Source organism: Erythranthe guttata, chromosome 5 (assembly GCF_056151865.1).
Source record: "Erythranthe guttata isolate IM_541 chromosome 5, IM_541, whole genome shotgun sequence".
NCBI classification, from domain to species: domain Eukaryota; kingdom Viridiplantae; phylum Streptophyta; class Magnoliopsida; order Lamiales; family Phrymaceae; genus Erythranthe; species Erythranthe guttata.
The window spans coordinates 17,300,981-17,324,437 of record NC_142537.1 but is presented as its reverse complement, the minus strand read 5'-3'; the positions used below and the strand labels follow the sequence as shown (position 1 = coordinate 17,324,437).

Below are 23,457 nucleotides of genomic sequence, written 5' to 3'. Positions count from 1 at the left end.
ATTTGAAAAACGGACAAAATATTTTTTTTCCGTTTCACAAATTTGTTAGTTAAAAAATAAAAATTGCATTCTCAAACATTGATTGGCTCATCTTCGCCATCTCAGATGTCAGTTAATTTAAATCAATTGAAATCAACTAATTAAAAATCAATCGAATGCAACAAGTTGAATGAATTGATTTGTTATGCAAATTTGATAAAATCTAGTTAAAAATAAATAAATAGATGGACTTAGCTCATAATAAACATATGTACATATGAACTTTAAATGCAGCCAAAAGTTGGATGAGAAAATATTGTTTATACCAATAATTGTTTAAAAATACTCCTACTACATTTGGAAATTATATATTTAACAAAAAAGAAAAATGTATTTAGACTATATACGTTTCCATATACATGATTCTCAGCTGCAATTGCAACAAATTGGAGGTTATGCACTTTATAAGAAGTCAATAATTTTTTATTTATTTAGAATTTGTAAGATGTCAAATCACAATTTGAAGAAAATGTCAAAGAGAAGGTTAGTTATTATTATTTTTAATTTATTGAGATAAAAAATTAAAACTAAGAGTCCGTTTAACTAAACTTATTCTGAGACGATATTTTTATATCTTTCAAGAAAACAAAACAGTGTTATTTTGCAAAAAGAAATTCATTATGTTCTTCTTCTCTTTATTATAAATTTATGTCAAAAGTTAGGATTTTGTTAAAAAAATTAATATTTCCTTTTTGTATGTTAAAAGTTTTGGATTGTATTTATCTTAGGTATATTTATTTTTATCAAATTAAGATAATCGAACAGTTACAAGCACTGCAATTTAAAAATATTTACTGATAATTCAATTAGTAAGTGATTTTTCTTGTTCAACGACTTTTAGGGTTAATATTGTAAAAATACCCCATTCAATTATAATAGACTTTACCACACGAACTTATGCGTTCAACATTCAGTAATTAGACATGGCTCTTAATAATTTATCAATATTCAACATTTAATACTTCGTTCTATCAAACAGAGCCTTAAATAAAAATGTGGGATACATGTAATTTAAAAAAAAATAACTTATGTTTTGAATATATAAGATATTTAAAAATAAATAATTACCAAACAATTTGAAGATGTTTATAAGCTCGTAAACATCTTTTATATATACATATGTACTACAATTTGATATTTACAAGCCAAGATACATATCTTATAGATCATCTTGTTTCAAAACGTAGAGCTCGAATAGGGTAAAACAAGTACAAATTGGAGAATATTTCGCATAATCTAGAAGATTTGACACAATAAGGGTTGACGTGTAAGAAGATTCATAGTTGAGGGGTTGAATGTAATTACCCAAACATGAGGGGTTTTTCATAATTTGACCTTACATCAAGGGTGTGGTCGTAATTTACTATATATATATATATATCAAAAAAATTATGGGCCCATCGTCGATAAAGCAGATATCCGGCCCAAATCTTCGTCCTCAATAGTTTACCCCTCCCCTGCCAATGTGCTAAAACCCTGATTCTTCATCTGAAAAGGGTCTTCGGTTTTGGTTCTCGGACCTCAAAACCCAGACCCGTTAACCCGACAACCCGACAACCCGACAACCATATTCCTCTCTCTCTCTCTCTCTCTTCGTGGCCGCTTCTATTCCTCTAACCAAAAACCTGTACCGAATTTCATGGCGTCGCCGTCACCGTTTCTTTTCCCATCCAAACCCCCTCCTTTCTCTCTCTAGCACCCCCATTCCACACACACACACATTCGAATATCTTGCAAACCACGTCTACAAAAAAAAATTATATGGACATGAGAAGATTGGCAGCAGCAGCAGCTCACAAATCCTCCTCCTCCGCCGCCGCCACCGCCGCGATATTCTTCCTTCCGATCAGACGCCCGTTGACCGTCTCACCTCACCCAATACTCAAACCTAAAACCCCCAAAAAACCCTCACCGCAACCGAATCTCGAGGCGGCGCCACCTGATTCATCGGCAGCATTGGATCAGACTCTCCGTTACAGGAAAAGCTTAGCTTCCGTTCTGTCCGGCTCAAATTTCAATTCAAATCAGTGCAAAGAGTTGATTTCCCAAATTTCTCCCCGTCAATTTGATTCCATATTTTGGGAAATCCATAATAATATCGAGCCTTCAACCGCATTGAAGTTATTCTACTTCGCCGGCGATTATTGCTCATTCAGTTTCACGCTTAGATCCTATTGCATTTTATTCCACTTGTTAGTTTCGAAGAATCTCGATTCTGCAGCTCGGTTGCTCTTGATTAGATTAATTGATCGGAAGTTGCCCGTGAGTTTGAGGGACAATGTCGTAAATCTGCACAATGAGATCGCCATTGTTTTGGCAGACACATTTTCTGGCTCGGAGAAATTTAGGAGTGGGAATAGAGGGTTTGATATGTTGGTTCATGTTTACGCCACCGAGTTTAAAAGTCTCGGATTGGATGCTGCAATGGATGTGTTTAGGCTCTTAGCTGGTCGAAGGTTAGTTCCGTCTTTCAAGACTTGCAACTTTTTAATGAGCACGCTTGTGAAGGCGGACGAACACGAGAAAAGCTACGAGATTTTTCTTATTGTCTCGAGGGAATCTTTGCCGGATGTTTACTTATACAGTACAGCGATAAACGCGTTGTGCAAAGGGGGCAAGGTTGATGAAGCTGCGATGTTGTTTAAGGTAATGGGGAATTCGGGTGTTGCTCCAAATGTTGTTACTTATAATAACCTTATGAATGGACTTTGCAAGAAAGGAAGTTTCGAAGAGGCTTTTCGCCTTAAGGAGAGAATGTTGGATAATGGGGTGAAACCGACTCTTGTAACATATAGCTTGCTGATTAATGGTTTGATGAAGCTAGATAGATACGACAAAGCTGATTGTGTTTTGAAGGAGATGTTGAAGAAGGGTTTTATACCGAATGTTGTTGTTTATAATACATTGATCGACGGGTACTGCAGGATGATGAATGTGGCAGCTGCTTTGAAGCTAAAAGATGGAATGTTATTAAAAGGTGTTGTTCCGAATTCAGTTACTTATAATACTCTTATTAACGGACTGTGCAAGGACGATCGAATTGATTTAGCCGAGAAGTTCTTGAATGAGATGGTGAAAGGAAGTTTTAGTATAAATTTAGGTTCTATGAATTCCGTTATTCACGGTCTATGCAAAAATTCAAGATTCGATTCAGCGTTGAGATTCATTGTCTTAATGCTCGGTAAGAACTTAAGGCCTAACAATGGGTTGCTCACGACTCTGATAAGTGGGCTTTGTCGAAGCAATAATCATTTACAAGCCCTTAAGCTACATAATATGCTACATGGTAAAGGATTTGCTGTTAATATAGTCACCTCAAATGCTCTTGTTTTCGGACTTTGTGAAGTGGGTAAAATGCACGAGGCGAGATTGCTTCTCGAGGGAATGCTGGAAAGGGGTGTTCGATTGGATACTTTTACTTACAATGCACTCATATACGGATGTTGCAAAGAGGGCAAAATCGAGGTTGGATTTAAGCTCAAGGAAGAAATGTCCGACAAAGGTATTTCACCGGATATCGTGACTTACAACCTGCTGATAAACGGCTTGTGCGAGAAGGGTAAAATGGACGAAGCTCTGTTTCTTTGGCACGAGTGCCAAAGTAACGGTCTTGTTCTTGATATTCGCTCGTATGGGGTTATGATAGGTGGGTTTTGCACTTCAGAGAAAGTCGAAGAAGCTAGGAATTTCTTTAATATTTTGCTCGGAAAAAATATTTCGCCTAATTCTGTTGTGTATAACATACTCATTCGAGCGTACTTTAGTATTGGAAATGAGGTGGAGGCTCTTAAACTTTTTGATGACATGAAAAACAGAGGCGTCAAACCTACTCTTGCCACTTATTCTTCCCTTATACATGGATTGAGTAATGCGGGCCGATTAAACGACTCGAAAGTTTTGTTTGATGAAATGAGAAAAGAGGGTTTAATGCCTGATGTTGTGTGTTACACTGCTCTGATAGGTGGCTACTGCAAATTAGGCCACATGGATGAAGCGAGGAATTTATTACAGGAAATGTCTTTGTTTAATGTTAAGGCGAACAAGATAACATTTACGGTTATAATCCATGGGTACTGCAAGATGGGGAACACGAAAGAGGCGTATGAGATTCTTGAGGAAATGATAAACAAGGGAATTAGTCCTGATTCGGTGACTTATAATGTATTGACGCACGGGTTTTGTAAGGAAGGGGAAGTGGGAGACGCGTTTAATCTGTTGGATCAAATGTCGGATAATGGAATACAGTTAGATGATGTTGCGCATACTTCATTGGTTCACTGGATGTCCCAGCAATCGAAGACGTAAAACGACTAACTCTTGTGTGGTGAGCAACAATTTATTTTGAGAAAATAATAGATATCGCTGGTAATGCCGTGTTTGCAATTTGAGTTAAGTGTTTTCTTAATTGTTTGTTAGGATTTGGCATTTGTTACGTCTGTCAGCTTTGTTGGGGGAGAACATATGCAGCTTTTGCTGAAGTTCTTGATCATCCAATTGTAAGTAATCATCTGCAGATTGATTCTTGAATTTGCCAACGACTAATACTTATTTTACGAATGTATTTGGATTTGAATAAATGTTTCGTCACTATATAGGCAATATTCTACTAAATATTCGATAGTTAGAATAGAAGATTTAGTTAGTGGTCGTAACCATGCCTGGAAGAAGCAAAGGGTAGTTGAGATTTAATTGGCGATTTTGTGTTGAAACACAAGGTTTTGTAATCGGGATTACTTATCGAGACTTTCAAGGATGGGATTAAAGATTAGGTGATTATTTGAGTAAATGACATTTCTATTTTTACGGGTATAAAATTTGTAGGATATCAACTGTATTCTGCGACGGGAAATTCCATTTACTTTTAGAGGTTTTACTTATTTGTTGTTTATAAAATATGATAAGTAGACTGAGTTGGAGAGTTCTGCTTTATAACCTTATGCACTATAAAGAATTTCACGACTCCGATTCGAGTTTTTGCTATTTGGGGGCATGCCCCTTAACTCAAATAAATCAGCTAATCGGTTTAACTATTCATTTAGATGGATGAGATTGAATCTCTGAATATGATTTTGTTCTGATATTTTCTACTCATTGCAATTTCTGCAGATAAAATAGTCTTCTGAGGACAGTATATTCTTGACGTGTTCAGCCACCAGGAATATTCTACCGGAAGATACCACAAGGGCGGGCCCACCAAGACCAAGAACATTCTTCGATAGCTTTAATCCAGGTCTGTGGCACTCTACCCAATCAATCAGATTCCTAACATGTTCTTCATAACCTACCGTATAAATTTCTCGATTAATCATATCTGCTATTGACCCTTGTTTTAAATCCCTTCAAAACTCCCCAAAAACAAGAGATAACACATTACCTATGTAATTAGACATAGAATCTTGATTTTTGAATAATCTTGTTTAGGGGTGGAAATTGGAATGGAATTTCCGATTTCCACCGATTTCGAACTTAAATTTTTCCAATTTTGGAGCAATATTTTCTTTTATTCCGAATTCCAAAAAATTCCTATTTCGATCTTTCTGATTATTTTTTGGATTGGAATTGGAATGCATATGGGATTCCAATTTCCTATCCGATTTCAATTTCAGAAAATAATTCCGAAATTCCCATATTTTTCCGAAAATTACATTTATAATATCGAAATAGTGTGTATTTTACATTTCAGGTTACTAAAAATTGGAATTTTCCGAATTCCGTCGATTCTGATCCAAAAATTTCCGATTTTGGAACAAGTTTTTTCATTCCAATTTCTGAAGCTCCAATTTCCGATTTCTTTTGGAACAAAATCAGAATTGTTTTTTCACTTCCGAAAAAAATCGGATTTTTTTCGAAAATGCTAATTCCGATCCAATCCGTCGGATTTCAACCCCTAATCTTGTTCTTCCATCAACTAACTACCCCATCTTGCATTAAACATGATTTTCATTGATTGCATTTGCCATAACTTTCCAAAGATAAGCCGGAAAAGCCTCGATTTTGGTTCTTTTATTATCGTTGTTAGCTCTTGCGAGTTCTTGCAATCTATCAAATGCTTGATTCTTCTATGTAATGAAGCCGCTTGATCAATTTGCTTATTGTGGGCATGTTTCGTATGTACTCCATTGTGTAGGAGATGAAAGATTCATCCAAAGATGATGGATCAATAGGACAAGAACGGGCCCGGAAGGTTCTAGAAGTTCCGGAGAACACAATATCGGTTTTCCCATAGCTATTTCGGACCAAGTTACGAGAAACTTGCACAAGCCAGTTGTATGTAATTTTGTGATCTGGATTTGTACAGGAAGTTGTTGGTCAAATTGAGACAAGCTTATTTCTTGAAGGGAGTGATTGAGATTGCAAAATCTCGGGTTTTCGAGATTTTGCATTTTCGGAAAATTTACCCACGAAAGGGTAGAAATGTCCGAGGCATTGTGCGAGGGAGTTCAAATTTCAAGAAACTCGAATTCGGTACATAAGTCTTTTTCTTGAACTAATATTTTTCCCCCCATAGTGCAAGTGGGATTTTTGAATCGAATATCCCCATAATAGAATGGAAATAGCATAAGATGCTCTCATATTAGAAGAATTATTTATTTATTTATTTATTTTTATGTTTTAAAGGTAACGAATCTGTGTTCATAAATAATGAATTTGTCTGATTTTACCTTCTTACATGACATGTCAGAGCTTGTATTGATTGATGATGTTATTCATGGTGATAGACAAAAGTTTATTATTGAAATGTTCGCAATTTTATCTTCCGAATTCCGCCGTATTCAGATCTGAAATTTTCCGATTTTGAAACAAGTTTTTCGTTAAGATTTCTGAAATTGCAATTTCCATTTCTTTTTCGATTTTGTTGGAACATAATAATTGAAACTACAGCGAAATTTCGATAAATTAATACTCAATAATTTAATTACCTCGCTAAATAATATTTTTTCCGATCCCGATTTATATAAAAGTACTAAATTTAGTTCGATAATTAATTAATAGAATTTTTATGGTCCTTAATCTATTAATTTACAAAGGTTCAACTTATTCACTTTAAAAAAGAAAAATCGTAATTTTTTTAACGGCCGAACTCCGATCTCATCCGTTCGATGTACACGTATGCATGGACGTGACACGTGGCGCCTCCTCCGACTCCCACCGCCATGCCACCGCCCTCTCACCCGCTCCCTTATAATCATATTCTTGGAATCAAAATCTTCAACATATTATCTATCCTAAAGAATCAAAGCAACTAATAATTATTAAGCAAATAAAAGAAAAACCAAATTAAAGAATCGGAATATGCATTCGGCAAAGCAGAGAGCGGCGGACGCCGCCGCCGTGGCCAAGGAGCACGCCGAAATCTTCAAGGCCCAAGCTGAAGAAAAGGTAAAAATTACAATCTCAATAATCAAAACTATTAATTAGCAAAATATATTGATTTTTTTGGGAAATTAAATTGAATTAAATTTGTAGGCGGAGAAAGCTGTGGCGAGAACCAAGGAGGAGAGAGAGATAGCTCATGAGATAAGGAAAGCTAAAGAAGCTGAAGCGAAGATGAAGATGCACGAATCCAAAGCCCAACACGCCGAGGAGAAGCTGCTCGGAAAACACCACGTCGGCGGCGGCGGCCTTCACGGCCACCACGAACCGGTCGGTGCCGCTTTCCCGCCGACGGGTGTGGCGACTCCTGCTTATCCCCTCGGCGGTGGCCCTACTCACTGGACAACACCCAAGTGAAATACTAGATTGCTTGTGGTTTGCGTGTTTTGTATTTGATAGTTGAGGTTTTATGTAAATCAGTTCAGATTATCTTTTCCTCTTGTAATTGGAGTATAATCAAAATAATAAAATTTTTTAATATTATTTCAATAGGAGAAAGTATTGACAAGAATTTATTGAAAGTCTTAACATAAGTTTTAACATATTTGTGAATTATGTAAATTGCAAGGATCGAACCGTAAGATCTAATGTAATCTACTTTTTCTCTAGGAATTATTATTATTATTATTATTATTATTATTAAACTACAACATCGTGGATCGCAAATTAAAATCGGAATGCGTCTTCATCTTGTGCATTCCACGACCGTGTCTAACCCACAATCGCAATCGCCGTGATATTCTCTGATTAGTATAAATGGCGCAAAGTGAGACCAATCTCCGGTCGGAGTCGAACCGTCTCTAGCAGACAATTGTTGTGATATTCTCCGATTAGTATAAATGGTGCAAAGTGAGACCAATCTACGGTCGGAATGGAGTTTCGACGAGATGAACACGTGGTTGAAGAATATCGAATGGAAGTTTATTATATTTCTTTGTTATGTAGAGAGTATATACGAACTTTTCTATAGAAAAGTTCATACAACTGAATCCTACATAGACAATAAGCATAGAAAAGTTCATACAACTGAATCCTACATAGACAATAAGCAGATTTGTATCAAATTTAGAATGAGCGTGATAAGATTGATATTTCTGCATATCATTCTAGGTGATTCAAAATTAATTTTTCTTCTTTGTTCTAATGTAATTTGGAGCATTTTGTTTATAAGTTTGTTTCTTTACAATTCTACTATATTATTTATACCAATCCATCTCATTAACTGATGGTGGTGATTGATTTAAACATGTGATTGCCGCTGAATTTTTAGAGCATTCCATAAAAAAATTAGTTACATTCTAGATGATATTTACTACGAAACCTTTTTTTAGCAAAAACCCGTCAATTTGGTAACTTCTTAAAAACTACAGTGACAACTTCGTTGATATAAAATGGAGTGAATTGCAAAAGCTACATATGTGTAATCTTCAATTGCTACAAAAGTTCACATGTTATAAAAAGTAGCAAAAAACCTTCTATATAATTTCTTTATTAGCTCACCGCACTTATTGTTATTTTAGTCATTGACCAGAAATGTAAAGACAAATATACCCTTTAATTAATAACATAAAATTACTGATAACTTCTAGAAATTGTATTCACAATACTACTCTTCTTTGTGATAATACCTAGAAATTATATTCACAATACTAGCCTTGTGTCAATTAGCATAATTTGTTTCAATTATTCATTTTCTCTTTCTTTCCATAACAACAATTTAATTCCTAAAAATATGCTATCAAATAAAAAAAATATTATATATATATATATATATATATATATATATATATATATATATATATATATATATATATATATATATATATATATATATATATATATATATATATATATATATATTTCAAATTTATTTTAGATTTTGTTTTTTTTTTAATATTTTTTAATAAAAATATTTTTTAAAACAAAAAATTGAAATTTTTACATCGACTTGTTTACTACGCCGAATATGACTATAGTTGAATGTTTACTACGCCGAATATGACTATAGTTGAATATGACTATATCAACTGTAGTCATATTTTTCCTTTATATTGCAGTTTTTTATATTTTCATGGCGGCGGATACGCAAGCCCATTTTCTTATTAGTTCAAACCCACATAAAGAGGTTTATTAGTTCAAGTCCGTAAATTAATCTAATTTTATTACATCAAGACCAAAGAGGACGAATATGCCCTTATCAACAAATAATACCAAAATGCAAACTAATCCTATTTTTTAATTTGTTCAAGACAAAAAAAAAAAAAAAAAAACTCACGAATGCTGCAACGAGACAGTCGCGACGACCAGTGATACTTCCACTACGGCGGCACCACACGCATCATCACCGCACCACCACCAACAAGTAAGTTCTTTTTACTAAACTTTTGTTTGTAAATTCGAAAACATTAATCGAGCATCGATTCTTGATAAATATGCGTGGATGAACATTAACCTATGCTTACTTCTTGTTGGGTTGCAATGCTTTAGCCGATTTTGGAAAAAAAATTGAGATTGAAATTGATTTTTTTTTTTTGTGTATTCGTTGGTTTCGCAAATCGGTTTACCCAGACCGATTTTGTACACAAAAATTGGCATCATAATGCCGATTTTTGTTAACCAAATCGGAGAGACAACGTTGAATTTACAAGTCAAAATCGGCGTTGTAACGCCGATTTTTTTTTCTTCATGTTTTGTGTTTTTTATTTGGTTTTGAATTTCATTAAGGGTAAATTAGTATTTTTATGTTGGAGGTCTTGAACTAATAAAAAAATGGACTTGCATATATCCGCCGCCTATTTTCAATTTAAAAATTCCGATTTTATAGTATGGTACAGTCATGTTTACCAAATTATAATAAAATGAAGAAGATTGCCTATTGTTTACGAAAACAATCCAATCAACATACAAACAAAAAATCACAATTTGAATGTTGTTATTACAAATCAACTTGAAACGAAAATATAGATCTAGAAAAAAAAAAAAAAAAACCAGAATATCGAACTTAATTTACAATGTGATCGGATAAAACAAAGTTTAATTCTTCTGTATGATAAAACGAGAAGTTTAGCTACCTATTCGTTGGTTGTACTATGGAGGCCCTCCCATTCTTTGTGAAAAAAACTCGTATTGGTTTGCATCTTCTTGAGAATTGATCGGAACCACTCTTCCTCATCATCATATACTCTGATATTCATGATTCGCTTAACAAACAAGAAATTAATAAATTACTAATCAAGTGAATCATCAGTAGTCATATTCGAACTAGACTATAGTCACGTTAGTGCTGCTGCTTCAGATCTGGAGAGAAAAAAAAAAAGAAAAAAAAATCAAAAATAATGAAAGGGAGGGAGGGGGAGGCGACGACAACGACGGTGAATGAAAGAGAGAGCGAGGGAGGCGGCTACGGTGGTGGACAGATCTGGAAAAAAAAAACTATGAGATCGAGAAAGATAATAAAAAAAGAGAATCTCCATGCGCATCCGACGAAGGGCGGCGACGAGGTGGGGAAGGCGCCGCCGCCACCACTTGTACCAGGCGTCGATGTGGTGGTGTTGGACGAGGGTGGAGACGATCTCCAACATCGACGGAGGAGGGCCTCCTACGTCGGGTCTTGGCCAGCCGACGGTTGAAGATATTATTGGTTCTGGCGGTGACGAGTGCATGAACAACGGTGACTTGGGTGGGTGGACTATGATGGTGGTGTGAAAAAGAGGAAGGATGGCGACGGTGGGGTGGCTACAGATCTGTAGAAAAAAATGGAGAAAAAAAAGGAAAGAAATTGAGAAAGAGAAAGGGAGAGAGAGAAGAGTGATAAATAAAATTAAAAACCTAACTTATAGGGTCATTTTAGTCATATCATATATGGTAAGGGGGTCTCACTAATTTAGATTTGGAATTAAGTTATGAGAATTTTTTTTAAAGTCAATTGAGTTTAATTCAAAATATTTTCTAAATGAGGGATTATTGCGTATTACCCTTTTTTGACTATTGAATAATATAAATAGTAAGGATCGGTAGATCGTAAGATCTAATATAATCATATATTTTTTATGGAAATTATTATTATTATTATTATTATTATTATTATTATTATTATTATTATTATTATTATTATTATTATTATTATTATTATTATTATTCAATTTCTTTTTTCCATTAAACTACAACATCTTAGATTGCAAATTAAAATCGGAATACACGGTTCCACCATCTCTAGCAGACTCTCGTCGTGATATTCTCTGATTAGTACAAATCGCACAAAGTGAGACCGATTTACGGTCGGAATGGAGTTGCGACGAGATGAACGCGGTTGAAGAACATCCAATGAATTAGTTCTCCCGAATTTGCTTAAATTGAATTCCAGAAGGTGAGTTCAGCCTCATACGTCAATTTGGAGTTAATTGTATCCAACTCAATATTGAATAATAAGTTTATTATATTTATTTGGTATGGAGGAGAGTATATACAAACTTTTCTATAGAAAAGTTCATACAACTGAATCCTACGTACACGGTAAGCAAACTTCTATGAAATTCAAAATCAGCGAAAGTGCGACTTTTGCTAAGATCGATATTTCTGCATATTATTATGAGTGACTCAGAATTAATTTTTTTCTTTGTTCTAATGTAATTTGGAGCATTTTGTTTATAAGTTTGTTTCTTTGCAATTCTACTATATTATTTATACCAATCCATCTCATTAACTGATGTGGTGATTGATTTAAACATATGATTGCCACTGAATTTATAGAGCATTCCATAAAAAAATTAGTTATTCTCTAGATGATATTTACTACAAAGCCTTTCTTTAGCCGAACACCGTCAATTTTGTAACTTCTTAGAAACTCTTGTGACAACTTCGATGATATAAAATGAAACATAATATGCAACACATACCCCGAGATATATATATATATATATATATATATATATATATATATATATATATATATATATATATATATATATATATATATATATATATATATATATATATATATATATATATGCTTCTACGTACTGCTTAGACTATGGAGCTAGACAGGAATCACCGGAACAGAGAAATATGGATCGACCACCACCACCATTTGATGCTCGATTTTCCTGTCCCGGGCTGGGCCGCGGTTATGAATCGGTATCGGCCCGTTGAAAGCTTTAGCCCTTCTCCACAAGTAACATATAGCATCAGAAAACTTCCATAATATTATTTTACGAGCACGAACATCAATTTCCTTGTAATAAGCATATTTTCCTCGTGTTTTCTTCTCTTGGAACCTACGCTTCAATTCCGGGCTTTCTTGGCCCGATATTTTACTAATCGAGCGTTTTTTCTTCAATCCCATGCAAACTGTATATGTGTGTCAAAGAATATAAATATATAAAAAAAAAATGATTAATTAATTACTTACCTTCTAGAAGTAGAATTTTGTATGAAGGTGAAAATGGTTGAAAGGGAGTGGTAGGAAAAAGAAAACAAGCTTAGAGTTTGGAGTTGTGGTGTGGGTTTGAGATCTTTCCTTAGGGGGGTTTTATATAGAAACCAAAACCCGAAACCGAAAACTGAAACCGAACCGAATTGAAATCGAAATAATCACGAAAATTCACAGGTAGGTTTAATTTCGGTAGTGGTTAGTTTCAATCTGCACATGCATCAAGACATATAACACACACACGCACACACACACATATATATATATATATATATACATATACCATAATATCCAATATGCAATATAGAACTTGAGTTAATTTATTGAATGCAACTATAATTGATTAATTTCAATAGTACTAATAGACTGCTAACAAAATGTTAGGTGCAAACTTTTAAAATGGGTTACACATGCCAGAATAGAGCTCCAATTCTAATGTTTGGCTAATATTATAAACTGCGTTATACTATGAATTGTTTTATCTTGATGTAAGGTGAAATTACGAAAAAAATTCCTTGTGTTTTGGGAAAGTTACAATCACACCCTCTATAACTATGAATTTTCTTACATGTTCACCCTTGTACTGTCAAATTTATTGAAATCTTCTTGCAGAATATTCTCCAATTTGTATCCGTTTTACCCAATTCGAGCTCCACATTTTGAAACAAAATGGTAATAAGATGTGTTTCTTGACTTGTAAATGTCATATTGTGGTGTATCAGAAACTACATTTTCGCATAAAACGAGTACAAAATAGAGAACATTTCACGGAATTTAGAAGATTCGGTTGAATTTGACACCATAAGGATGAACATGTAAAAATATTCATAGTGAGGAATAGTTGTAATTACCCAAAGATGAAGGATTTTTTGTAATTTGACATTGACTCAAGGGTGGCCGTAATTTACCTAAATTAAAAAAAGGAAAAGACCAAATTTCCTAAGGCAAAAAAAAATAAAAAAATCATAATAATATATAACTTGACCGACAAAATTTGTTCTTGATTTTCCTTGTTGCAAAGGCATTTTCTACCATTGGTTATCCAGTACAATAAACCAACTTTGCATTATGATATATCATTTTCTTGCCAGCTGTGTATAAAATCAACTATTTTTATTTATTTTTTCGAAATTTAAGATAGTTAATTTGGTTCCAAATTTTACTGGCATTGAATAAATGATCAACTAGAACATTATACTGTAAAATATTGAAATAATTATCTAGGAGTATTCTAGAAACACATATGAACCATTATATATAGAGAGAGAAAAAAAATCTATAAGCCTCAAAGATAAATTACAGTTAAACTTTTATAAATTAATACAATTGAGACTAACAAAATCTAATTAATTTAGCGAAATATTAAATTATTGAACCAATAATTTAGTACGTTTACACCAAGTCGGAATCGGTATATATAATTATCTAAGCAATGTTATTGATTTATCGAGATTCTACTGTAGTGGTCAACTGGTAAATTTTTCCTTCCACAACTAAAAACATGTTATGGATACCACAATAAACCAAGTAAATTAAATATATTTGATGCAGCAAGGAAAAACTGAACGTCTAAAACATCGAGTTTGATCATTATTGTCAATATCTTTAGATCCAATATCGTCACAAAGAATTCCCCGATAAAATCTATACATATCGTGTAATTTACGAGTTATTGCATGATATCAAAATTCATCCGTTGTACATTTATAGTTGTGGCTCCTTTGTCAAGAAAATGCAATGATAATGAATTTGTACATTGGTAGATTTATGCGATAAAGTTGAAGAAGGTGACCCTTCATCATTACATAATTTTTAGTGTGTGTGATTGTGAATTGGTGGGGTCTTGTTTTAAGGATATTGCCCAAGTCACTTTTGTGTAGAAGAATCTATAATGTTTCTTATGAAAATGAACAATTTTTGTAATAAAGGAATATACAGCCAATTATATCGGTGCACTCTGGATAGACGGATAATATATAATCGCGTATAATAGTTGGCAAACCAAATTATATATGTGCAATTGGTAAATCTACACTCTCGTGTAATAGCTTGCAAATCAATCGAGAGACGTAAACTACACTAAACCAACCATATATGACAAGCTGCATGTAGCGACCGTTGTAGCAAGTGGATTCAAACTTAGGTCAAGTGAATTTATTTCGTACTTGTTGAGAAACTAATAAAAAAGAACAAAGCAAAATGAATTGAGATAGTAATATAGAGAGAAGCAAGTATATTATTCTCTTGTTCTTCTTGTGTGTAAAACACATTACATAATGGCATCTCAAAGGTCATTAGTTACAAGGCCATAATGGCATCATCAATAGGTATTATGGTTTGATAATGGTGGGAGTGATGGTGCTTGATGATGGTGAGTAATGGTGGTCATCCACACCTTCTAAAATTCATAACAGTACTTTATTTTATTTTATTTTTATGATAATAATGGTTTCGTACTTTATTCATTAAAAGATATCACGGGTAGATATTGTGGTGGGCATTCGAATCGGGTTATTCGAGTTTTTGACATACAAATCATTACTCGAACCCGACTCAAAATAACCGGCTTGGGTCGGGTTTTTTTTTCTCTTCCGGCACCAATATTCAATAAAAATATTGTTATTCGACTATAACCTATTACAAAGCCGTTCATTTATTATAAAAAATAGGTGTCAATCTAAAAACTTGAACTACTAAACAAATTGTTGTAATATAAAAACAAGAATTGGAAGCCCAAAATGAAATGTTTCGGATGGAACCCGATAATAAATAAATAAAAAAAATATATTAATAACATAACATTAGATGAGCTGGAAATTGGGTTGGACTTGGGTAAAAGTGGGCTATATAGTTTAGTTTCTTTTTTTTAGTCGGGTACCTAATCGGTTACCCGGTTAGGAATACTAAAACCCGGACCCCACCCGATTTAAGAACACCGAGTTTCCAAACCTGGCAAAATCCGATAGACTTGAGAATTACCCGATCCGGCCGGATAAAACCCGACCAGGTCAGGTCACAACACAAATAACCTGATCCGAATGCTTACCCCTTGGTAGATCAATAATATGTGATCAGTGGCGGATCTAGACAACATTTTAAGGGGTGCAATTTTTTTAGGAAAAAATATATCCAAAGGGATGTTATAATTTTGGGGATTTCAGGTGCAGCGCCCCGAATTTTTTTTTTTTGGGTTATTCACAAAATATTGCTAAAATAAGTATATATTTATAATTTTGAAGTACAAAATATATATTTTAGTAGTTGTATTTTATATTGTAATAACAAATAGAGAAAGAATATCTAAAATTACATAAAACAATAGAGAAGAAAATAAAAATAAGAGGGGCAAAAACACATATTTGTATAATAGTATCTCAAAAAGCAATAAAAAAAGTTGGAATATTTTTTTCTGGGGGCGGCCCCCCGCCCCTTAGTAAATCCGCCACTGTATATGATCAACTTACATTGCTTGTGACCAATATAGTGATGTAAAATTATTGTTCCCTTTGATTTTATCTATTTAGGAAGAGCATCTCATGAATTTATAAACTAATACTCCTCTCGGAATTTGTAAATTGGTATATATTGAAAATTATTTAATACTCTCTCCGTTCCCTATTAACTGTCGTTTTTGGTTTTGCACAAGTATTAAGAAACTCAATAAATGTGTCTTGATTTTAGGTAAAATACATTAGAAAGACTAAAATAACCTTGATTATTTAATGATGTGATAAGAGAGAGTTAATATTTATAGTTGAATTAATAAGGTTAAAATAGGAAAAAATGCATTTAATGCAGTATTGAAAATGTAAAGTGACAGATAATATGGAACAAAAATATTTTAAAAAATAGACAGTTATTATGAAACAGATGGAATATTTTAACAATAAACACAATTTGCAAAATGAAGACAGCTAATTAAATTAAGGGGAAATATGCAAAACCCCCCTCAAACCATAAATATTATGAGTTAAACCCATTTGACTTTTAAGACTTTTGCCCACACCCAAAGTCCAATCTTAATTAGTGAAACCCCCATCAACAACTGTGATAAGACGAAACTACCCTTATCAGAAGTTTTTAAAATAATTGCAATATTTATTTTCCATAACCGTCTCACGTGATTATAGGATTACATTAATTCTCTCCATATATCCCTCTTTCATTCTCTCTCTCTTTCTCACGCAACTTTTTTTTTTTTTTTTTTTTTTTTTTCTTCTTCAGCCCATAATCCTCCACCACTCGCCAATGGACACCACTTACCCGCACACGGCACCGGCGCCGGATTTGATTCTCCTTCCGAAGAGCGAACGAAAAAAGAGGAGAAAAATCAAGTTTTTGAGATGCAACAATTTTCGTGCAGAGGCCAGATCGGAAGATCTAACCATCGGATCGGGTTGATATTTTTACACATGATTCGTAACACATAAATATAACTTATGAACGGTGGAGATCGGAATCAGACGTCTCTAAATATAGGTCGGATCTTAAAACTCGCTGCTGGTTTTTGTTACTGAATAATTCCTAGCAGCTAGATTGGACGCGTTTTTTGTACAACTGCACCGTTGGATGTGGCCGAAATTTGAATAGAGTATTCAGAGTATATATTTTTATATATTGTACGGAGGAGATTGAATTTGGTGCCCCTAGCTCCGGATATAAATTGTGAAAGTATTACAATTTGGTAGTCACATTGTAGTCACATTCTCATATTTTTTTGTAGTGCTGCACATCATGTCGTCAACCTTGATGATTCTGTTGAAGTATGGAGGGTCGTTTGGGGTGAAGATATGCCAGGGTGATTTTGTGTATGAAGACCTCGTCGACTCCCATCCCTCTGTATCGTTATTTTTCTATCTTTATTTATATATTTTTCGATTTTTTTTTCCAGATCTGAAGAACAGTAGTAACATGACTATAGTCATATTTAATGTATTTTTCGAATATGACTATTCAAGTTGACTGTTGATTGAATTGTTTTCGTAAATAATAGGGAATCTTCGTTGTTTTATATGATTTGGTAAACATGACTATGCCATTTAATCGGAAATTTTTAAGTTCAAAATGTAAAAATGCAACAATATAAAGAAAGAATATGACTACAGTTTATAATCACATATAGTCATATTCAAGTATAGTCATATTCGGCGTTGCAAACCTGTCGAGAAAAAAATTTCAATTTTTTGTTTCAAAAAAAAATTTAAAAAACTTTAAATAAAATTTTTATTAAAAAATATTAAAAAAAAAATAAAAATAAAAAATCGCTAAATAAATTCCGAAAATAATATAAAATTAAAAATAAAAAATAAAATCCGAAAATACCTTTTTTTATTTATTTGGTAGCATTTTTTTAGGAATGTAGAAGCTGATTTATAGGAATTAAATTATTGTTATGGAAAGAGAAAAAAAAGGAATAATTGAGATAAATTAGACTAATTAATCCTAATTAGCGGAATTTTGGTGCCTTATTAATAGGAATTTTGCAAATAGTGGTTAATTAATAAAAATACGTAATGGGTATTGGGTAGGATAAGGGTAAGATTGGAAATAAATATTCTAGGGGGTTTTCTCAAAGGAAGAATTATGATATGGATATATCACTATTTTTTATCTATAGGAGGGGTGTACCGCTAATGACCCCTTAAATTAAAGTGGCATTTCAATTCAAAATGTCACACTAATAATAATTTGGTATATAGCATTAAATATTTCAACCACCCACACCCCACCAGCTCCAGCTGGGTTCAACTCTCTATATACACTTTTGACTTTTCAATTTCAATAATCAGTTCATTTTGTTTATAAATATATAAATAATAATAAAAATTATAATTAATCAATAACATAATAAATTGAAAAATATAGTCTCTCGGATTAAATAGGAAAATGATAAGGGTGGGTTTTAAAATTAGTGGAAATACAGGTGGAAGAATAGACATTGCGTTAGGCACCACCACCACCACCACCACCACCACCACCACCAACCTTAAATAAACCACCGTCAATATATCCACGTCATCATTAAAATCATTCTTTTCCCATGCAAAGTATATATATACACACAAATGCATGTGACTAATACTTAGGAATCTAATTTAATTTAATTAAATAATGATTAGAGAAATAAATATAATATATTAAATCTAGATCAAGTAGTTGAGACAAGATTCAATATGCTACACATTCACACACAGAGCAAGGGCGGCGATCTAGGCTAGGCCCCCACCTTTTATATATATATATATATGTTTTTTTTTCCATTTTATATTAGAAAATTATGGACCTACGATCTATGGTCAAATTACGAAAAAACTCTTCATGTTTAAGTAATTACGACAAACCTTCAACTATGAGTTTTCTTACACGTCCACCCTTATGATGTCAAATTCAACATAATTTTCTAGATTCCATGGAATGTTCTCTAATTTGTACTCGTCTTGTGCAAAAATACAGTTTCTGATGCACCACAGTCTGATATTTAAAAGTCAATAGACACATCTTATGAATTACCTTGTTTCAAAATATAGAGTTCAAATAGGATAAAACATGTACAAATTAGAGAATATTCCACATAATCTAGAAGATTCCACTAAAACTCTTCGTGTGATACTCTCCAAAATAATGTTGTTGCATAATTTCTTAAAAAAATGATTTGACAAAATAGGATGGAATTTTTATTTAACAACCGACTACAAATGTGGTGTTTTTAATAGCAACAAATCCGAACTAAAAAAAGAGAGTTAAAAACGCATGCTATGAAACTGAAAGGGTACCAATAAAATTGAAACGATATTAAGCATTTTAATTTTCTAAAACGACAGTTAATTAACGAGGCTCCTTTATATTTTCATCTAGTAATAATAAAAGAATATTTTTGGCCAAAAACCAAAAAAAAAATATTAACTATTTGTTTTAAACAATTGGATACTTAAAAGTCTTAAATTGTAATCTAATTACTATGATTACATCAATATATGTCGTTTTAATTCCAATTCTTCAAATCATAATCCACATCTAGATTTTGCCATTAAGATAATTTAAATAATTACATAATTTTTTTTATACATAAATATAGGTACATACGTATATAACTATAATCAGAAAAATTAGACTAAAGTGTTGCATGCCAATTATTATACGTGTAATCATCTTCCATGTTAACTCATTAATGCAGAGCGCGTGAACCGATAAGATTCGGTTCGATAAACGGGTCGGGTCGGGTCACGACACAGAAACCCGTTAAAGAAAAATAAAACTATATATAAATAAACCCAACAAGAATAAGTGTCGGTCACCTCTTGGGATTTCACTTCCCATATTATTTTATTATATTATATATAGAACAAACTTTCTTCTTCAAAAGCTGTTATTACAGTTAAACCATCCTAAATTTTATTTAATTTTAATTTTATTTAATTTTATTTTCTGGGTTGTTTAAATATTTATAAATCTTGAACTGGGTTTTGCTTAGAGCATCGAGTTCTCCATTCAAGGTACATGTTTAAATCAATTTAATTTTTTATTTTTTATTTGAACTGTTATTTACTCTGTTTCTTGAAATTTTAAGCTTTATTTATTTATTTATTTATTTATTGATTATTTTAATGTATAAATAGTTAATTTTAAATTGAAAATGGTGCAGAAAAATGAATGGAATAATATTACTGATTTGTATGGTGATTATTTTGGGGAGAGGTGAAAGCTTCTTTGTTGATATTACATATGTTGAGAGTGCTGTGGCTAAAGGAGCAGGTGATTAATTAAATTAATTTAAACTCAATTTAATAAATTAAATTTTTTTATTGTTTTATTTAGTTTAATTTTTAAAATTGTGTATAGTTCAATTTTTTTTTTTTTTTTTTTTGTGCAGTTTGTTTAGATGGGAGTGCACCAGCGTATCATTTCGATAAAGGATCTGGAGCTGGAATTAACAATTGGTTAGTTCATATTGAGGTTGGTTTTTTAGTCACATTGTCTTAATTATTAAATAATTTATTTATTAAACTGCGTAAAATGTTTATAAAGTCGAGAATTCGACGTTATTCTTGTGATTTTTCGTTTAATCTTGATTTTTTTTTTTCCGGATGGAGATGCTTGATTTAATTATTAATTCATGATTTAATTTTTCGTTTTTTTAATAATGTCGGAAAATAGGGAGGAGGGTGGTGCAATAATGCCACGACTTGCTTAGCTCGAAGAAACGGCCGATTAGGTTCGTCGAAGCAAATGGCTAAACAGATTGCTTTTTCCGGGATTTTTAGCAATAAGCCCCAATTTAACCCTGGTAAATTAATTATATATGCTTCTGATTTTTATTTCATTTAACTAGATTAACTTTTTATTCTATATAATCTTTATATTTATTTTAAAAAAAAATCACCCAGATTTCTATAATTGGAATCGTCTCAAGGTTAGATACTGCGACGGGGCGTCGTTTACCGGCGACGTTGAAGCAGTTGATCCTGTAAGTCACTTCTCGAAATTAATTTTTATAATTAAAAACTAATTAATTAGTAAATTTCGAAAATTTCTGATTAATTTATGTTGAATTTGATCAGGCTACTAAACTTTACTACAGAGGAGCGAGGGTATTTGTCGCTGTTATCGAGGATCTATTAGCAAAAGGAATGAAGAATGCTGAAAATGTATGATTTTTTTTTCTTCATTTTTTAAAAATTATTTTATTTATATTTTTCGCGAAATAACTCCGATTTTTCTTTTGTAGGCTATTTTATCCGGATGTTCGGCGGGTGGATTGACATCAATTCTTAACTGTGATAGATTCAAATCTCTTCTTCCAATAAGCACAAACGTAAAGTGCTTTGCCGATGCCGGTTTTTTCATTAATGCGTAAGCTTTTTTTTTTTTTTTTTTTTTTTGGTTTTATCGATAATCTTACACCCTTATGCGAGGCCTTATACTTACACTCGGTAGTTATTTTCAGTTTAATTGGTTTTGAATTATCTTTGTAACAGGAAGGATGTTTCTGGAGCTCAGCATATCGAACAGTTCTACAACGATGTTGTTACTACACACGTAATATGTCGCAATTTCTTAAATCGTTTCTTTACAAAAAAAAATTTAATAATTTAATTTAAGATATTCGAAAAGTCGAACAAGATTCCAAGAAAGTACTTATCTTTCTCTGCATGCAGGGATCAGCAAAGCATTTGGCCCAATCATGCACCTCGAAAATGAAACCGAGTCTGGTTAGTACAAACTTCCATTAATCGATGATTTTTTCTTGCGATTATAATTTATACATACGGAATTTTTCGCATGTTGATATATATATTTTTTCGAAAAAAATTAAAAAAAATTTGCAGTGCTTTTTCCCGGAAAACATGGTACAAGCAATTCAGACGCCAATTTTCGTTGTAAATGCCGCCTACGATTCATGGCAGGTCAGCACATATTTTTGTTCGATGTTTACTGAATTATTTAGCCGAAACATATAAATAAAAAATTAAAATCGTCGGTTATTGATTTATTTGATTGATTTTAATGTTTGATTGTACTAGATTAAGAATATATTGGCACCTGGAGTAGCTGATCCACATGGTCTGTGGCACAACTGCAAAACTGATATAAAAAAATGCTCCACCACTCAACTTCAAACCATGCAAGGTATTAAGGGGGGGCCGTGGCCCCCCAACCGTTTCTTAAAAACTTTACATGTTATTTATAAAGATTTGCTAATTTTTTTTTCGAGTAGTATAATATTTTTGCCACACTCGAGATTTTTTTTTGAATATTGTGCATTTTTTTTTGCAGAGTACCGATTAGAGTTTTTAAAGGCGTTGAGTGGATTAATGTCGGCGAAATCGAAAGGGTACTTCATAAACTCTTGCTACGCACATTGCCAAACCGAAACGCAAGAAACGTGGTCCACCAGCATTTCTCCCATGTTAAATAACAAGGTTATCAAACATATTTACTAACTATATATTTTTCTTTTCATTATATATTCGGCAATTATGGAGATGCAATAACACGAAGAATCGTTTTTTTTTTTTTTTGCAGACGATTGCAAAAGCAGTAGGAGATTGGTTTTACGAGAGAAGTCCGTTTGAGAAGATCGATTGCCCTTACCCTTGTGACAAAACTTGTCACAACCGAATTTTCGATCCACAAGACAATTCATTACTATAGACTATATATATATATATATATATATATATATATATATATATATATATATATATATATATATATATATATATATATATATATATATACACACACACACAGAAGAAAGAGTTCAATATTATTTATTAAGCCTTATAAATAAGGGATAATGTATAACCAGTACAAATGAAGTTGTTCTGTGCTTGAGGGTGTCTATTCTTACTACTTTGTGAAATATAATATAAATTTTCAGCTTTGATGTGGCGTTTTTTTCTTCTTTCTTTATTTCAAAAGTATGGTTATAAGACAAAAAAAATTATATATCTATATGAATTTGTTATAGGGCAAATTACGGCCAAACCACCTGAGGTAAGGTCAAATTACAAAAAAATCCTTCATGTTTTTGTATGCATCCACCCCCAATTATGAATCTTCTTACACGTTCACCCTTGTCGTGTGAAATTCAACCTAATTTTCTACATTCGGTG

The 23,457-nt window shown here is 32.6% G+C and overlaps 3 protein-coding genes and 1 pseudogene across 3 annotated transcripts; 3 read left to right on the top strand and 1 right to left on the bottom strand.

Annotated features, from left to right (window-relative positions):
• Window positions 1–1,430: 1,430 nt before the first annotated feature.
• LOC105967173 (Tetratricopeptide repeat (TPR)-like superfamily protein) lies at window positions 1,431–6,778 on the top strand. The gene is made up of 4 exons (XM_012991759.2): window positions 1,431–4,363; window positions 4,456–4,535; window positions 5,146–5,269; window positions 6,167–6,778. The coding sequence occupies exon 1, from the start codon at window positions 1,801–1,803 to the stop codon at window positions 4,342–4,344; it is 2,544 nt and encodes an 847-aa protein (XP_012847213.2). The 5' UTR covers window positions 1,431–1,800; the 3' UTR covers window positions 4,345–4,363; window positions 4,456–4,535; window positions 5,146–5,269; window positions 6,167–6,778.
• LOC148770798 (coniferyl alcohol acyltransferase-like) lies at window positions 5,084–6,477 on the bottom strand (annotated as a pseudogene).
• Window positions 6,779–7,272: 494 nt separating the features above from the next.
• Window positions 7,273–7,926, top strand: LOC105967078 (late embryogenesis abundant protein 18). Its single transcript, XM_012991639.2, has 2 exons — window positions 7,273–7,419; window positions 7,507–7,926. The coding sequence occupies exons 1-2, from the start codon at window positions 7,333–7,335 to the stop codon at window positions 7,768–7,770; spliced, it is 351 nt and encodes a 116-aa protein (XP_012847093.2). The 5' UTR covers window positions 7,273–7,332; the 3' UTR covers window positions 7,771–7,926.
• Window positions 7,927–20,127: 12,201 nt separating this feature from the next.
• LOC105967186 (pectin acetylesterase 8) lies at window positions 20,128–23,183 on the top strand. The gene is made up of 13 exons (XM_012991775.2): window positions 20,128–20,334; window positions 20,484–20,593; window positions 20,712–20,794; window positions 20,996–21,125; window positions 21,226–21,305; window positions 21,400–21,486; window positions 21,567–21,691; window positions 21,817–21,877; window positions 21,997–22,050; window positions 22,168–22,245; window positions 22,363–22,468; window positions 22,616–22,761; window positions 22,865–23,183. The coding sequence occupies exons 2-13, from the start codon at window positions 20,488–20,490 to the stop codon at window positions 22,991–22,993; spliced, it is 1,185 nt and encodes a 394-aa protein (XP_012847229.2). The 5' UTR covers window positions 20,128–20,334; window positions 20,484–20,487; the 3' UTR covers window positions 22,994–23,183.
• The last annotated feature ends 274 nt before the right edge of the window (window positions 23,184–23,457 follow it).